This window comes from Etheostoma spectabile, chromosome 1 (assembly GCF_008692095.1).
Source record: "Etheostoma spectabile isolate EspeVRDwgs_2016 chromosome 1, UIUC_Espe_1.0, whole genome shotgun sequence".
Taxonomy (NCBI): Eukaryota; Metazoa; Chordata; class Actinopteri; order Perciformes; family Percidae; genus Etheostoma; species Etheostoma spectabile.
This window is the reverse complement of record NC_045733.1, coordinates 12,374,998-12,391,207: the sequence shown is the minus strand read 5'-3', so window position 1 is coordinate 12,391,207 and position 16,210 is coordinate 12,374,998. Positions and strand designations below refer to the sequence as shown.

General features: G+C 41.7%; 1 protein-coding gene across 6 annotated transcripts in view; it reads right to left on the bottom strand.

Moving 5' to 3' along the window:
- Positions 1 to 6,035: 6,035 nt before the first annotated feature.
- The window catches only part of cbfa2t3 (CBFA2/RUNX1 partner transcriptional co-repressor 3), a 38,371-nt gene continuing 28,196 nt past the window's right edge, over positions 6,036 to 16,210 (bottom strand). For 2 of the 6 annotated variants that reach the window (XM_032526396.1, XM_032526735.1), the window contains exons 6-12: positions 13,891 to 14,174; positions 13,229 to 13,314; positions 11,929 to 12,220; positions 11,380 to 11,448; positions 10,619 to 10,672; positions 8,001 to 8,191; positions 6,036 to 7,512 (exon numbers count right to left, since the gene is read on the bottom strand). In XM_032526396.1, the coding sequence (XP_032382287.1) occupies positions 7,126 to 7,512; positions 8,001 to 8,191; positions 10,619 to 10,672; positions 11,380 to 11,448; positions 11,929 to 12,220; positions 13,229 to 13,314; positions 13,891 to 14,174 (1,363 nt within the window). In that variant the 3' untranslated portion in view covers positions 6,036 to 7,125. The remainder of the gene's footprint in view (positions 7,513 to 8,000; positions 8,192 to 10,618; positions 10,673 to 11,379; positions 11,449 to 11,928; positions 12,221 to 13,228; positions 13,315 to 13,890; positions 14,175 to 16,210) is intronic. The other 4 variants (XM_032526643.1, XM_032526470.1, XM_032526815.1 and 1 more) reach the window with 4 other exon arrangements.

Genomic DNA, 16,210 nt, shown 5'->3' with positions numbered 1-16,210 from the left:
AGGGATTGAACCACCAACCTTCTAATTGGCTGGCAACCGCTCTACCACTGAGCCACAGCCGCCCAAAGAGTAAAGTTTGAAACCAGAGGAAATAGGAAAAGAGTTTAGGCTACTTAATCACTGTGCAACGTTTATTTATCCATCCAGTTTTTCCCTTTTATTTTCTTTTGTTATGGCACTTTATTTTTGGCGTTGTTGCGCAAAAGAAATTATAATAATCTTTTAGCATACTGTAATTCAAGTGGTCTGAGAGAGAACTAGACTTCTGCACCTTGTCTTGGCTCGGTATTCGGCTTCAGGAAATCAAGGGAGACTTGGTCAGTTACAGGTCATTTTAGAGAGAGATAGTGTTCCTATTGGCTATTTGCCCATCATTGAGTGAATTATTACTCATAATAATCCTATAACAATCGTTTTAGGATTGCACCATTCTATTTTATGGAAATATTCTAGATGGCTTGTGCGTTTTCCACACATTTCTTTAAATTCAGTCCGACATATTTCGCATCAATGGAAACCTTGGGATCTCCACTAGAAATCAAATAAGTGGATACAAAGACAGTTTATGCGCAGCATGAGTCTGTGATGAAATGTGATGAAATGAATGTGATGAGTCCGGTCAATAGATGTTACATCAAATAAAAATTTGATTGACTGAGTATGAACTCGTTTGAGATACACTGTGTATGAATATTTTCATTATAATGTTTTTAAAGGTCCCATTGCATGAAAATTTCACTTTATGAGGTTTACTAACATTAAGATGCATTCCTCCAGCCTGCCTATGGTCCCCCAGTGGCAAGAAATGGCGATATGTGTAAACCAAGCCCTGGGTATCCTGCTCTGCGTTTGAGAAAATGAAAGCTCAGATGGGCCAATCTGGAATAATACCCCTTATGAGGTCATAAGGGGCAAGATTACCTGCTCTTTCTGCTTTGCCCGCCCAGAGAATTTGGTCCACCCATGAGAAAGAGACATCATGGCTTTCAAACGAGCAAAGTGGCAGTTGGTCAAGACCACACCCCCAGGCCTCCACCTTGCCCCCCCCCCCCCCCCCCCCCCTCTTCTCCATAACTACAGACTCAAAATGGCACATACTAAGGAAAGCTCATTGTGGCACTGGCTCTAGTGGCTGGAATTCTGCACCAAGGCTGAATTTTTGGAAAGAGACTTCAGATATGGTATTAGGAGACCACTAAGGTCTATTTAAAAACATTCAAAGAGCACCAGGTCATGGAACCTTTATCCATATTTCCAATTGAAAGTACTTGTGTCAGTTTGTTAAACTATATATTTTTCAGAGGATATTTAATTATTTTGGTTTTACGGTATGCTATTTAAGTCTGCTGCTATCATATTTCTGTAGACATGAGGGAATGCAATCAGAGGATGCTTTCTCAGAATATGCCTGCACTTAAAAGAAGAAAGCAACAAGGGATGAATATTTCATTTCATGTTTTAATTACACAGTTACATTGTTCAACACAGACAATAACCTGAATTAGAATGTTTTACAGCTTCACACATCCAACAGAGCGAACAGTTAAAGAGCGGTATTAGCAACAGGGAGGAAAGCATGCAAGAAATAAATACAAATCAGAATTTAATTCTTCTGGCACAGTTAACTTCATCTAAAAACGGCAACAGGACTTTTTTGAAGAGGGAAATAAAACAAAAGGAGAAATATCTTCAAAGCGCCAACCTTTCCTACAGAAACATGTTTTTTTCTGTAATAATGTATTGCACAAAACAGTATAGAATGCTTCCCTACACATAAAAAAGCCATACACTTTTTTTCAATGTATGTAAAGGTAAAAACAGGACCATCCTGAGCCATGGCTTTGGAGAAAACAAGTGCTGTATCCACTGTTTGCCACTTAAGCTTTCTACTGTAGCTATTCATCAGTGCCTGTTTCACAGGAAGGACGTGTCACCATGACATCAGATGAGCCTTGAAACATCATTGGTAGAGTTACTGGTTGGGGTAGGGAGAGACAATTGCCAACCTGCTAATATTTGCCTTTTCTAAACATGCGTTTTGCCCATATCATGTACATAGGTAAACAAACAGAAAAGTGGCTGATAAAGTCTTCAGAGATCCTTGGATGATATTCACAACAGCAGAGCCCTTGCGTTTGCCCTCTGTAATATCTTTACATAAAAATGTATATGACACCTTGGCAGGAATCTCATTTGTTTCATGATTTAATGAAGCTTTCACACAGCTGAACAGAATATTGATCTTTTTGTATTCTGTCCAATGAAATCAGGAGGGAGAATCTCAGGGAAGGACAGTTTGCGCTTCAGCTTAGACTTTTGTGGGATTGCAGCCTCATGTCCCAAACAATCGACCATTCCCTAATGCCGGGACATAACACAAAAACCTTAACCAAAGTGAAATCTAAAGAGAAAAAGTAAGATTTTGGTTGTAGTTTGGTCATTTAAAAGTGATCTACTGGATTTAGTTTATCTGAGGGCTTACTTGCAGACAAGGAGGCACACGCAAAGCTTTTAAGAGTTGAATGGAACCGTCATTACAATGTTGTTTTAATGCGGATATTGTACGCAAACACAGTATTTTACTGCACAAAGTTGTTGCTACATGTTGTGAATTGATCCACCACTACAGTCTGTCTGGGATGTTTCATTAAAGCTCTGAAAGTTTCAAGTAGTTTGTACAGAGACAAGAAGAAAAAGGTAAAGATTTGTTTTTTTGTTTTTTTTTACAAAACACACACACACTATCACCAGTCACACACAAACACACACACCATGCATTCTTTTTTTTTTTTATCTCTGCAAGGCTTTGTAAGAACACGCAATCAGTAGGCTTTTCTAAAAGAGATGCTTCTATTATTTTTACAGAAGCACTATTCAATATGTAGACAACAAGCGCTTTGATTGCTTGAATAAGAATTCTACACATTTGAAACTCATTCATTAAGCATGCTCTTCACTCTTGTGCCCTGATTGTGTGTATTTCAGACACTTTGGTTAACTGGTGTAGTGGAGCTCTAACCTTATTATTTCTGGTCTTTCAATACACACTGTGTCAAAGCCTATTATGGCAATAGAGTACTTTGGTCTGTTCTTTTATTGATTTTGGACAACAAATGGCATGTGTTCAGTTTGGTAATATGCAGGTTTGACTGTAACAGTATGTGTGAGGACTGGAGGGAATACATTTTCTTTCACATCATGAGTAATGGCCATTCCTTTCAATATTTCTTTTTTTTTTTTAAATCAATTTTCCAACAGATTCATATGGTTGCTTTTGAATGTACGTTTCCATGTCTGCTCTTAGCCCGGTTTTTCAAAGTCCAGGTCAACCTCTCCTGGTGGTTAGCTGTATGGTCACAGGAGGTAGCTAGTGTGAAGGGGGGTTATGAAGAGTGGTCTGGGGTAGTAGTGGAGGAATTAGACATAATTGTGAAAAGGAAAAATGACACAACAAGGCTGAGGTCAACACCATATCACGGTAACTGTAACACACATACATAAATGCTACACACAGATGCAGGGGTACCTTGCAGCTTATTGTATTTGAATTATGTATCTTAGATAACCCAATTGAAATGATTCACTTCATCTATCCGTTGATAAACACGTTTCCTGTTCCACTCACGGCAAAAAGAAATGTTTTCCAAGTTTGGTCCAAGTGTATATGAGGCCAACTTTGGTGGGTTAACAATGATCAATGGGTGCCCAGATAGCTCAGTTGGTAGCGCAAGTTCCCATATATAGAGGTTTACTCCTCTACGCAGCGGGCCCGTGTTCGACTCTGACCTGCGGCCTTTTTGCTGCATGTCATTCCCCCTCTCTCTCTCATCTTTCATGTCTTCAGCTGTCCTGTCAAAAAAGGCCAAAAAAGGCCAATAAAATCATCTTTAAAAAACTATGATCCACATTACATTTGTGTGAGTGAAGGCCTTGAGACTGTTTAAAAAAAGTGTATACCAGAAGGGATCATATTGATGGAGCATGTGGAAAGGTCTGCAAAGAAATAAAAAAATATAAAACCTAAAGAGGTGACGGTACTGTCTTGGCCTGGAACTAAAGACCTGTCCCAGATAATCAGTTTATGCTCAATCTGCAGCTTTACAAATAAACAACAATATGTAAACGAAAAAAAACAAAAAAGCTACATTGCAAATATTGGGAATCAAAATTAGCTTTGAGGTTTTGCAGCAGCTTAACACTGGCATATCACTTAATCCTACTGTAATGGCTTGCCCTGCACCTTGGGGGAAACAAATACTCCTATACTCCTAACCCCCCCCACCATACACACACACACACACACACACACACACACACACACACACACACACACACACACACACCACACACACACACCCAGGAAAAGGTTATGGGACAAGAGAGAGAGGGTCACCACAGTGGCAGAAAGTTAGAGAAGAGTTATATTAGAAAGTGAGGAACCATGTTTTCTTCAAACTGTAAAATATATCTGGACTTTTTTTGTCAATACACACCGTTGAGTCCCCTCCTGCATGATGTAAACTGACATGGGGTGAATGAAGCTCTTAACAATGACATCTTTAGTCCCAATTGCGCCATCGTTGCATACAAATGAATACGATTACATTAAAACATAAACATGTTATTCAGTTGTTAGTTTTCCTGGTGTCATACAATGTAGATTTTTCAAATATTGCGAATTAAGGCCTAATTATTTAATTAATTAATTTAGAATATGTTCTGGAAGTCTTGTAGTGTACAGCCACCCTTAATCGTTTTTCATCCATTTTCAGCTATATGCATTGTGGTACCACTTTACCTCTGTTACCAACAGTCTCCTCCACTCAGTGTCACACTTTGATTTGAGTGAAAATTTAAATTGTTTTTAACTTGTATGAGAGAGAAAAAAATGAAATTTGAGAAATAAATGTATTGTGAGAAAATCCTATTCTGGACATTAAACTTTAAAGGTTTCTGATATTTGGCAAACACATTTTTGGACCTCTTTAAATACTATGTACATTCACATTAAGTTACTGATGTTACTTTAAATATATTTATATGTATCTATATTATATGACACCCTATGGGCAGTTGCTGAGGTTCCATTCAGTAGCTGAATTCTCTTCATATTGCACCTCCGTCCTCTCACTGTCTTACAATGCGAGCAATACAAAATATTCTACAAGAGGGGATTTCATCTCATTAATATAGATACATCAAATTTAAACAATAAGTACAATGTGGGGCTTCGTCTCATGAGTGAGTGTCCTCCTTACTCTGACTTCACTGCTCTGCTCAGCCCAAACTCAAAGTAGGAAAAATGCAAGGTAACAAAATCAAAACAAAGTCCATCTTTCTGGATATACACAAGGGCAGCACATGTGGACATCAGCGACAAGAGACATTATTGAAGTTTGAAAAGAGGAACAATATCTACAAGCAGGTTCAAACCCTTCCCACATGACTGCTCCGAGGCTCTGTCCAAAGCAGGCTGGGGTTAGGGGCACACTAGAGTCACGTAGTCGGGTTGGAGCATAGAAGGGAGGTGTGGGGTGAGGGGAGGTAGAAAGAGAGAGGAGAACCAAGTCTACACTGCCCTTTTACTAGGATCTGTTTGTCATGCTTTGGAAAAGGAGGAAGTGGATGTAAAGGTAACAGCTATTCCTTGAAATATCTCCTCGTTGCGGAGCTTAAAAAAACAACTTACAAACAATCTTCTCATACTTCGTAGTATGCAGTGCCTTCTTGGACAATATTTTCAAGCTTGGTTTGAGGTTTTTGGCAGCTCCTTTGCCATGTAGTATGCATCTTCATCTCCTTTGAGGCCATGTAGCTTTTGTGTTCCTCTTTTTTTCCTCTCTTTCCTCTCTGTTACCTTTTTACAAAAAAAAAAATCACACTGTGGCAGGGTTTCCGTCCATTTCATTAAGTCTTTCTTGTAGGCAAATTCACAGCATTGTCCATATTCACTAGTCTGGGCCATCACTGATGAATCACTGTAGTTGCGTGCAGACTGCAGGAGGCAGCTGCAGATCAAAGCAGGTCACAGGTTGTTTTTAAATGTCTGACTATCACTGGGTCCCGTTCTGCAGCTTCTCTGCAGCCTGGTCCTCTCAGGGCTGGCTTATCTGCTGAGGAGGTGATGTTGCTTTGCGTTTGGTTAAAAGATGAGTGCTTCTCCTTATCGCTTACTTACTCACTTTGGCAGTGTAATACAAAGGTTTGGATCATGTTGTTTTTCATCTTTGAATTCATTTGGGTTCACAATGGTGCAGAGAGGTGAGTCCGGTGTAGATTTTCTTGGCTCGCTAGCAAGGTAGTTAGCAGTTAAAATTAATTTATTTTCATATCATTATTATCGTCATTATCATTAGCATCATCAGTACTATTCTTTATTTAGAATATTTGGACTTTTCTTTATTTTCCCTTAAAGCCAGAAAGAAACATTTAATAAATACTAAGCTGTGTTGAGGAATTAATCACACCACAGGTTTTTCCCCTTCCCTCATCCATTTGAAAAAAGGTATTCTGTCCTTGCCTGTCTCCATTAGGACACTGTAGAATAAGTGGATAACTGTTTGCACTGGTGGTGCATATCTTAGGACTGAGTACAGTTTTCTCATTGGTGCTAAATTAAAGGGAAATTCATCTAAGTGCTAAGCAGCCTGGTCATCCCTCCATCAATGTTGCCTTACCACAGCCCTTGTCTTGTGTCCTTACATGGACAGTATTACATTACTGAGGGCCTATCTTTGTCACATCTTCAAGTCAAAGCTCTTGTTTTTAGCAAACACATCTGATATGTTTCTGTGACTGAACACAGATATAGGAGACACTTTTCATGCTCTCCACTACACTGAACCCCAGGCTGGAATCTTTGTATTTGTGGCTGTGGTTGTGAAAGAGACAAAGACAGAAAAAGCGTTTTTTGGGTGGGGGAGGTGACTCATTTGAGGAAAACAGTATATCATCAGGTAGTGAGAAGATTTTCAGAAGAGCTTAGGATAAGAAAGATAAAATCTGAAGGACTGAAGTAGGGGAGGAGGAAAGGGAACAATGTGTGATGAAGATTCCTCAGTTTGGTTTTGTGTGGAGTGTGGGCACCGTCGCATCAATATGCAGGGAAGGGACAAGGATCAGATGTCAGCGAGAGGTGGCATCCAATAGGGCGGGGGTAGCTGGAGTTGTGGAGCGAGAGGCACTGCTAGAACTGCTCTCCTTGGGGCTGGCAGAAAGACTTCCACTGCCGCTGCCAGCCCCTCCCGCAATACTGCTCTGGCCTGCCAAGGACAAGGCTCCTGGAGGAGTGCTCTCCGTGTGGGTGGGGGGCGCACTGGAGGATGCTGAGGAGGAGGGGTTGCCTAGAGGGACACTGCTACCCCCCGGCATCCCCTGCAGGCCTTGACCACAGACATGGTGGTGCTTCTCCCAGTCTTTGTGTTGGCAGAAAGAGCCGCAGTAGCGAGCCGTGTTGCAGCCGCTGCACGTCTCACTGGCCTTCCTCCCGCAGTTCCAGCAGCTCTGTTGAGACAGTGGGGAGAGAGTAGGTTGATAAAAATAAGTCTCTTTTTTGTCCCAGGAAAGCACAATGTCTTATCTTTTTTTTACACACAGTACACATATGTTAAGACCTAACATCTTTGTAAAATAGCCTGATCATCATTTTCTGCAGTAACTCTTTGCACAGGGATTTGATTTAAAGGCTTTACGTCCTGGTTCAACTCCACTTGTTTGTGTTACCAGCAGGTGGTGGTCAACTGCTCTGTAATGGCCTTAGCTTGGCACTCAGCTCCAACCATCTGGGTCTGTCTGCTTTTATTTACACAGACAACTGGACTGCTTCTGCAATAATTATGACAACATGGTGCCGCACCAAACCAAGAGCAGCCAGCTGTATGAATTACACAATACAGGATAATTTAGAGGATAAGGGGAACAAAGTTAGGGAATTAGAGGTGAGAGGTGAGAGGTGAAAGGAAAATGAGGTGGAATGTAGGTGAGGAGTCTGTGATGCTCACTTCACTGGAGTCCTCCTGCTGGTTGATGACTGTTAGTGCGTCCTCAGAGGCTTGCCTCTTTGCCTCAGCCAGTGCCCTCTCCATCTTAGTGCGTTCGGCTGAAATCATCTCATGAGCTTTCCTTTCGGCGTCTGACACCGCCTTCTGCAGCTCTGACATGGCCTGTCGCTTAACCTCATTCACTGCCTCCTCTGAGAGAGAGGAAGAAAGAGAGGTGTTAGTGCTTAGACCCATCGTCCCATCCTGCCTACTCAGTCATCCTTTATTGAGGCTCTTTAAGCTGCCATCTTGTTGTATCTCAGCGAACAGATGTACATCATCCAAGATTTAAACCATTCTGCCAGAAAAGGGAAACAGCCAGACTTCAATAATTCATTTAAAAGGCCACAATAATTTCCAGTGCTGACAACAGCAGATGTGTCCTAAGTTTTGTCACTAACTTGGCTTTTCAAACCACATCCTGAGTTTGCATGATTGTCATCTTGTCATAAGAAACATTTTTATGAATTTGTGAGACAGAGTGAAGAGTAACAGTGAAGAGTGGATAATTTCTCACAGAGTGGGCATGCGTATCCCTGCTGCAGGGCTTCCTACAAAGTTGATTTTATCATCCGGCCTTTTGTTCTTCCAGCAGAAGCACAAGACTATTTGAGAAGACTGTGTTTTTACAACAGGCAGGTGTGTAGACTCCGTTCCAGATGGCAGTCTAAAATAAAAACTTCCTGCAGTTTCCTCTCAGTAAGAAGCAGGAGTGATTACATTTTGCCATCTTTCATATTGGCCTCATGGTGCACAATAAATGTACAGTACATGTATTTTCGTAGGGCTTTGCATCTGAAAAGTAGGTTTCTACTATGTGGTGATGTTGTGATCACAAGGTATGATTTCCTCTAAAATGTAATTTGCTTGTGTCATGAAGACAGCAACATTTTTAAAGATATATGTAATATTTTTGCAACAAATGTGTTATATATTTTTTTACGTGTGTACTTACATTTTCCAAAATGTTTTCAACAATGTTCAAACCATTTTAATTAATGACACGGACCGTGTAATTTGGTTGCCTGTCAATGGCGTCACATGACCTTGAACCCCTCTAGTTACTCTAACTTTTGGAAACACCAGATGATATGTTTGAGAGCAATTGTAAATCATACAATGTCAAGGAATTATACTAGGTAACAGTAAATCAGTATTTTCTCTGCCACACAGCATCATTTTTTTCATCAACTGCATGCCACTTTGCAACACAGTAATATATTTTAGAGACCTAATTTATTGATATGATATTTCAATATGGATATATTACAAAGTAATAATGATAATAATAATAATATATTGACAAGTGGCTCATGCTAATGCTTGGTGTATAAAAAACGTATGTAACATTATAAGGGTACAACTACGTTCAACATGCTCATAAAGTTATTCTTAATATAATTGTTTTGCCCACAGTTACCAGCATGGGGCTACCCCAATATTAAATCTGCCACGTGATGTTAGGTGTATTGGCAGTCGACTAATCTAATGCTAATGCACACTACGGCCCATCTGTCTCACGTATTTGTTTGAAGATTTAATTATTTTTCTCCCTCCTGCTCCCCCTCCTCCAGGAGTAGACACATCTAGACACAAAACACACATACTAGTGGCTATCCAGGTGTCTTCAGCCAACCAAGTATGGAGGTGAGACTGAAACTGTCCTTTCCACTGCTCCCTATTTCATCCAGTCAATGTTTGTTTGAGAGGGCAATCATAAATAACTGTTACTTTTCCTCGCCGCTCAACTCCACTTGTTTCAAATTTACTGTGCATAAAGATAAGCAGCGGAAGAGCCTTATCCAACACGATGCTGTGTATATGCGCAATCGCATGGCTGTATGTGCATGTCTGAGTTGGATTCCTATGCTTAAAACGTAGTATTCTGTCAATCCTGTCAACATACAGTCACACTCAGACACATGTCTTAATGCTTTTCTTCATCACATCATTCCCTCTCTACCTTTATCCTTCTTTTCATTTCTACTCCTCTATTATTTTTCTTATACCCCTCCTTACTTTTGCCTTCGTATACCTCTCCTTTTGCTCCAAAACACTATCTGTATTATCCCAAGCTTCTCAGTTATCTGCCCTAATGCATGCACCACTAAGATTAGTTTACAAATTTAATTAATTCTTATCAAGGAGACTGCATAGCAGATGCTAGGGCAATTAGCACTTAATGGAAAACATAGGGACAGCAATATTAACGTTTTTATTCCACAGGGATTTAGCAAGTCCCTGAGACGTGTTATTTCTGTCTGCTTTTTCACACTTCAGATCTTATTTTTCAAAAGCACTGCAGTCTCTCAACCTGAACCAGAGAATATGTGACAAATTAAAAGCATGAGGTGATGCAGCTACATCCGGCAGACCTGTCTGCTGAGCTAGAGGTGACATAAACTCACACACACACACACACACACACACACACACACACACACACACACACACATATATATTTATTTATATACACACACACAGTATATAAATACTATATACAGTATATATATATATATATATATACATACATATACACAGACAATAAAGGTGGAGATGTGGTGAGATGTGTTACTCACCCTGTCTGTTTTGGAGGTGCTTTAGTGCTGGGGAGAGTGGGATGCTTGCAGTACCTGTATTAAAAACAACTGCAATTAAAAGAGCTTTTTCTGCCAGTGAAAATGCAGCACAGTATTTTGCCGTCAGCAGCAGCATCTTTCCTCCTCGGGGTATTGGAGAATGACTGCAACATAATAGTGCTGGGACTAGGACGGAACAAGGTGTGAGCAAGATGGCTCCTGGGATGGGCTCTATCTAACATGCAGTATACAAGAAGGCCCATGCAATGCAACACTCCCACCTGCTTCCCTTTGGCCATAAACTGAGCCAAACAATTATGACCATGGTCAATATTATTTTGTCTGTATATCTAAATGTCTGTATCGGATTCACTTTAGTAATACGTTTTTGTACTTTGCATGTGGCTAGAAACAATCACAATAAAAAAAGAAAAGAGATACAATTTGAGTGTATGTTTCTCAAGCCAATGGAGACACATTAAGCTCCAACCTGTGCTGGGCTGCTGCGGTCTGCCTTGGGCCGGGTGACTGCATTTTCACTGCAGCTTTAACTGCAGTGGCCTTTCTTAGTGGTGACAGATGGAGGGCATTTAGCCCTAATGACACAGAGGGCCTCCAATCCTCTGCCGTGATGAACCTACGGCTGTAAGGCTTCGGCTCTGTGGCCAGGGTAGACTGATGATGGTGACTGTGTGGGTTGTGTTACTCTGTGTGAAGTCAGTCATGAAGACAATAGAAAGAAGGGGATGCTTGGCTCTTACCAGCTTTCCGCCAGATTTCTTCTGGCAGGTATCCTGAGGGAGGCCTGTGTAAGAAGTCTCTGTGGATCTCTGAAACACACAAGCAGGCACACACTCAGTCTCACTTACACACACACACACACACAATGATAGACTCTTGATCTGCACAAACACACATCCACAAGTCTCTCCTATAGTTTCCAATTCTGTTTTTGGGACCAATAAAACTATGTTCATGGCAACAGTATCAGTAAATTAGATCAACCTTTTCAACCATTTCTGGGAAGAAATGAGAATATGGGAGTTAAAAGTGAATCTTAATTATGAATGAGCATGCTGGCAGCATAAGGGGGCAATCAGTTGATTAAAGATCCAGATCCAAGATGTTGCAACTCAATTTGTATTGCTACACAGTATAAGCTCAAATTTGTAAATTTCCAGTAAAATATTATAATCTAACTGACTTTTTGTGTCTTAATTAATGTATATAGGCATTTTTAGCATACTACATAAGCCCTACCTTGCTGTGTGTTTTGCTTTGCCAAACAAACCCTGTGTGTGTTTGTCTACCTGTCTGTCTGCCTGTCTGCCTTTCAGCAGCCGAGGAAGTTCCTATGGGCAGTGCCTCGCTGCTGCTAGCTGTGTTGGAGGAGGAGTTGTGGTGAGGAGTAGGAGGAGGAAGAGGAGGAGGAGGAGGAGGAAGGCAGTGCTGTCCGTTGCTCCCACCTTTTTTCATCTCCTCCACGTCACTGTAGCGCCGAATCCAGTGGTTCATCTCCTCCCGGTCTGCCTCCTGGCAGCGGCGCAGCACTGTTAGAGAGCGACGCGTCTTCTCCACCATGTCCATGATGCAGTTCAGAAGCTGCAATGGGACAGGATTTAGGATGGATGAAACTTATTAATAAAAGGAACAGGAGAAGTTCAACAGTACTCCATTTATTGGCAAACGTAAATCCTTATGTCCCAAACACATGTCCAGCTACACATGTAGTAGAGTTTGTGAAATGAACCAAACTTGATAAATCCTTAGAAAAACATTATATATCATGGCAACAATTAAAGACAGTTTGAAAAGGAAAGATTTACTCTTGAAGCTGTAAATCTAAACATTATTTTAATCTGTCCCAAAGCACATTCCGCCAAGCAGACTTGCATGTTTGCATGTGACTGTGTGTTTGTCTCGGCCTATCTGTTCATAGATTGTGTCTTTGTCAGTGAATTTCAATGTCTAAGACCACTACAACAACGATAATGTAACAGCTGGGCTGCTGATGAAAAAGTTGAGCCAATTCCTTCCACCCTTCTGCTCCGCTCCCTGCCAACTCAACAGATTTCCTCTCTTTTCCACGGTGCCCTGTGTTTCCAGTCTTGCCCAGTCCAGTAAATGGGTTTAGCATGGTTGACATTCAATCCATATCATTATTCCCATTCATCTTTCCCTCTCTCTCTGTCTCTCCACTCCCTCCCCCCCTTCTGAGTTAGCTATATTTATTTCAGTGAAGTGTTTCTAATTTGGCAGGGGTCCAGGTCCGGCCGGTTCTCTCCATGACTGCAGCTCTTGTCTCAGCTGCTCTCCCCAGCTGGAGCTCCGCTCTGCTGGGTTCTGAGCTCCATCTGGGGCCCTGTTTCTGTGTGTGCGTGTCTGTCTGTGTGTCTAGCGAACATGATTTTGTGTTCATGGAGTTGGATGCCAGGAAGCCAGATAGGTGTCTGTCTGTTGTTAATCCACAACATTGGCAAATACCTCTTCTGGTCAGCTGTCTTTAATCACCTGCTGTCCTCTTAGAATTTTCCCTCACTGTTTCATAATGTTTGAAAGTGAAACAAAGAGCTGGTTGACATAAACGATGGCCACTATGCTGATACGTACATTATCTAGGTGCTTCCATTCCTCTGCCCACTCTCGATCTGTTAGACGGTGGTCAATCACCTCCTCTTGGCGGGCTCCATGCACTGCTAAAAGACAAAAACCTGGTTCAGATACAACACATATACAGTACACTGTATTACTAACCCAGAGCAACAAAATGAGCTGAGTTATTTCACAACTTATAAACTCCATTTAAAGAAGTAAAAAACTGAAAACGTTTCTGTTTTCACACACTTACTATATGTTACTGTGTGTTTATCCATGTTTGTAGTTTGTGTCTGTGGGGTGGGTGAGAGTTAATTCATTCCTTATGATGGGTAGGATGTATTTTTTTTGTTTTTGGGTATTGTTTTATTGTCTTGTATGTTATCAATTCTACAGCCACTTGTCTAATCAGTGAGACAATTTGGCTAAGAATTTATCTTTCCTTTTGGGAAAGCAGAAGGAAGGTATAAATGGTCACCACAGTTGTAGCATATAGGCATGTTTGGATGTGATCTTTATATAGACGCACTGCCACAAGGATTATCACACTGCACTGACAACTGGTCTTTGTTCTCTCCATGCACCCCACTTACATATACACCAGCCCATAGTCTTCCCCATATAACCGAGGATGGTAGATCTATCTTTAACTAACCCTGTGAATGCAGCAGTCCTACCTGTCTGCCGGTGCCTGTCTCGGGCGTCGCGGTGTTCATTATGTCTGTAAGCGTCCCTGTATTGGTGTGCCAGGGCCATGTCTTCTAAGCGATAGTGTTGGGGTCCCACTTGGGGGTTAGGTGGGTGGGGCAGGCCATTGGGCGGGTGTGTGGGGAGGCCGTTGGGAGGAGGGTGAGCAGGAAGACCTGTGCCGGGGCTGAAGCGTTGACTGGGGCTGATGGTGCAGGGCCTTTTAGCCAGGTGCTCCGGGTGCAACCCGTCTCTCTCTGAGCTGTCTTTGGTCCTGTAGAGGAGGACGGGATTGTGGGTTAAAACATGAATGAATGTTAAAACACTCAGTAGATAATGTCACCACCCCAGTTAGTAGACAGTAGACCCTAAAGATACTGTGTCAACAAAGACTTCCGGAATTTAAAAACATAGGATGAAAGTTGAACGGTTGGACACAGACTAAAGGCTGCAGGAGTGGGATGTGTGGTACATTATGACATACAACAAAACAAATCTTTCTTGTACAATTCAGTGTTTATTCGACAATATGTTATGCTCTTGCACAGCCAGACTGCATCTCATAAGATCTGTTTCCACTATCACTTTTACCATTATTCCCCAAACGTCCACCCAAGAATCGATTTTTAGCTGCTTCAAATAAATTATAGATCAATCAGAAATTGTTTTGATGTTAACGTGACTAACCTCATTTAAAAATAAACTGCCACTGAATGGCTCATTTTTCTCTTCAGTTTAATTCAGAAACAGATTTTTAACACCATGTTAATGTCGGTAGGGGGAAAAATAACTTTTGTACCTCCTCCTAGTCCATTTATTGCCTCGCCAGACCACAATGAGTAATGTGAAAACTGTGGGATGGATTTGCCAGGCTAAATAGGCAATGCCAGAATATTTCTTCATAGTTCAGGAAAACATCCAAAAACCAGAAGGCCCTTGAAATCAAATCAGGGGGCAACAAATTGCCCGCTTTATAAACATGCCAAACAAATAGAAAGATATGATTAATTTCATGATGTTTGATTGGTTGTGTTTGTGCTCACAATAAACTGTCACAACAATTTATTTTGAAAGATCACAGCATTCATTATTGTGGACTATACCTGTTCGAGGAGTGTATCGCAAGGAACACAAACTTGTTTTTTTAAAGTTCAACAACTCCCACATGGTGTATGCTAACACACGCACACACAAACATACACACACAAACACACAAACACACAAACACACGTAAGTATCCCTGCTGAGAGCTTCTTGTTGTTCAGTTACAGTAAGGCAGTGCTCCACCAAAGCTTTTGCACAGCTGTACACCATATGTATCAAAGAAAGCCAAGTCCAACTGTACACCATGCGTCTCAAGCTCTTAATCTGAATATCCCTCTGCCAACTCTTAGATTGCAAGTATTTCTCCCTCTCCCTCCCACCCTGCTCTCGGGCTTAAGGGGCAATATGGGCTGAATGCTGCGTGTTTGGCAGATGTTTAGTGGCACTCATTTGTGGCCGTGTACTGTGTGTGTGTGTGTGTGTGTGTGTGTGTGTGTGTGTGTGTGCGTGCGAGAGTGGTTGTGTGATTCAAGCCATCTGGACAGTTTACATGGGAGTGTTGATAATAATCTGTTTAGTTGGATGGCAATAGCCAGGCATTCGGATGCAAATCACTCTTTATCATCCTGGGGATCAAAGGCGAATAAATGCAACGCTGCCCCATGTAGATGATGTGTGTTTATGTGCGTGTGCTACGTTATACATGTGTATATTTGTCTGTCGGCTGTACTTGTATGCATCCCTGGCTCTAGTATCTGACAACTCAGATGAACAGCTGGTGCAATGTAGGCCCTGTCGCAGCCTGAACAACCCCCCCCCTTCATCCACGAGCCCCTCCTGCTGCGTATAAACCACAGGTCAGGAGGCGGAGGTGTGTGGATTACAGTGGGATTGCACATTCAGGTCCAGCCCCTAGTCCCATCCAAACCACCACCGCCCACACCCCACTCAGGATGTGCTCAGTGTTACCATCTGGACACATCCCTGACATATGGACAGCTGCTGGGAGCCCACAGGACATTTAGAAAAAGGAAAACGGTGGGAGCGGGAGAGAGATAGCGAGTGAGTAAGAGAGGTGAAGAAGTGATCAGAACAGGACAGTGTCTGTAAAAGAAGAAGGAAGAAAGGAAAATGCCAGCCAATTCTTAGCACCGGGACAGTTTCAAAGCTTACTTATGGTCTTTCTGTCTACCTTTGTGTTGTGCTGAGGACGTTTACTGTACTTCACTCCTTCTTCTTTCTTTCTCTCTCTCTCTCTCTCTCTCT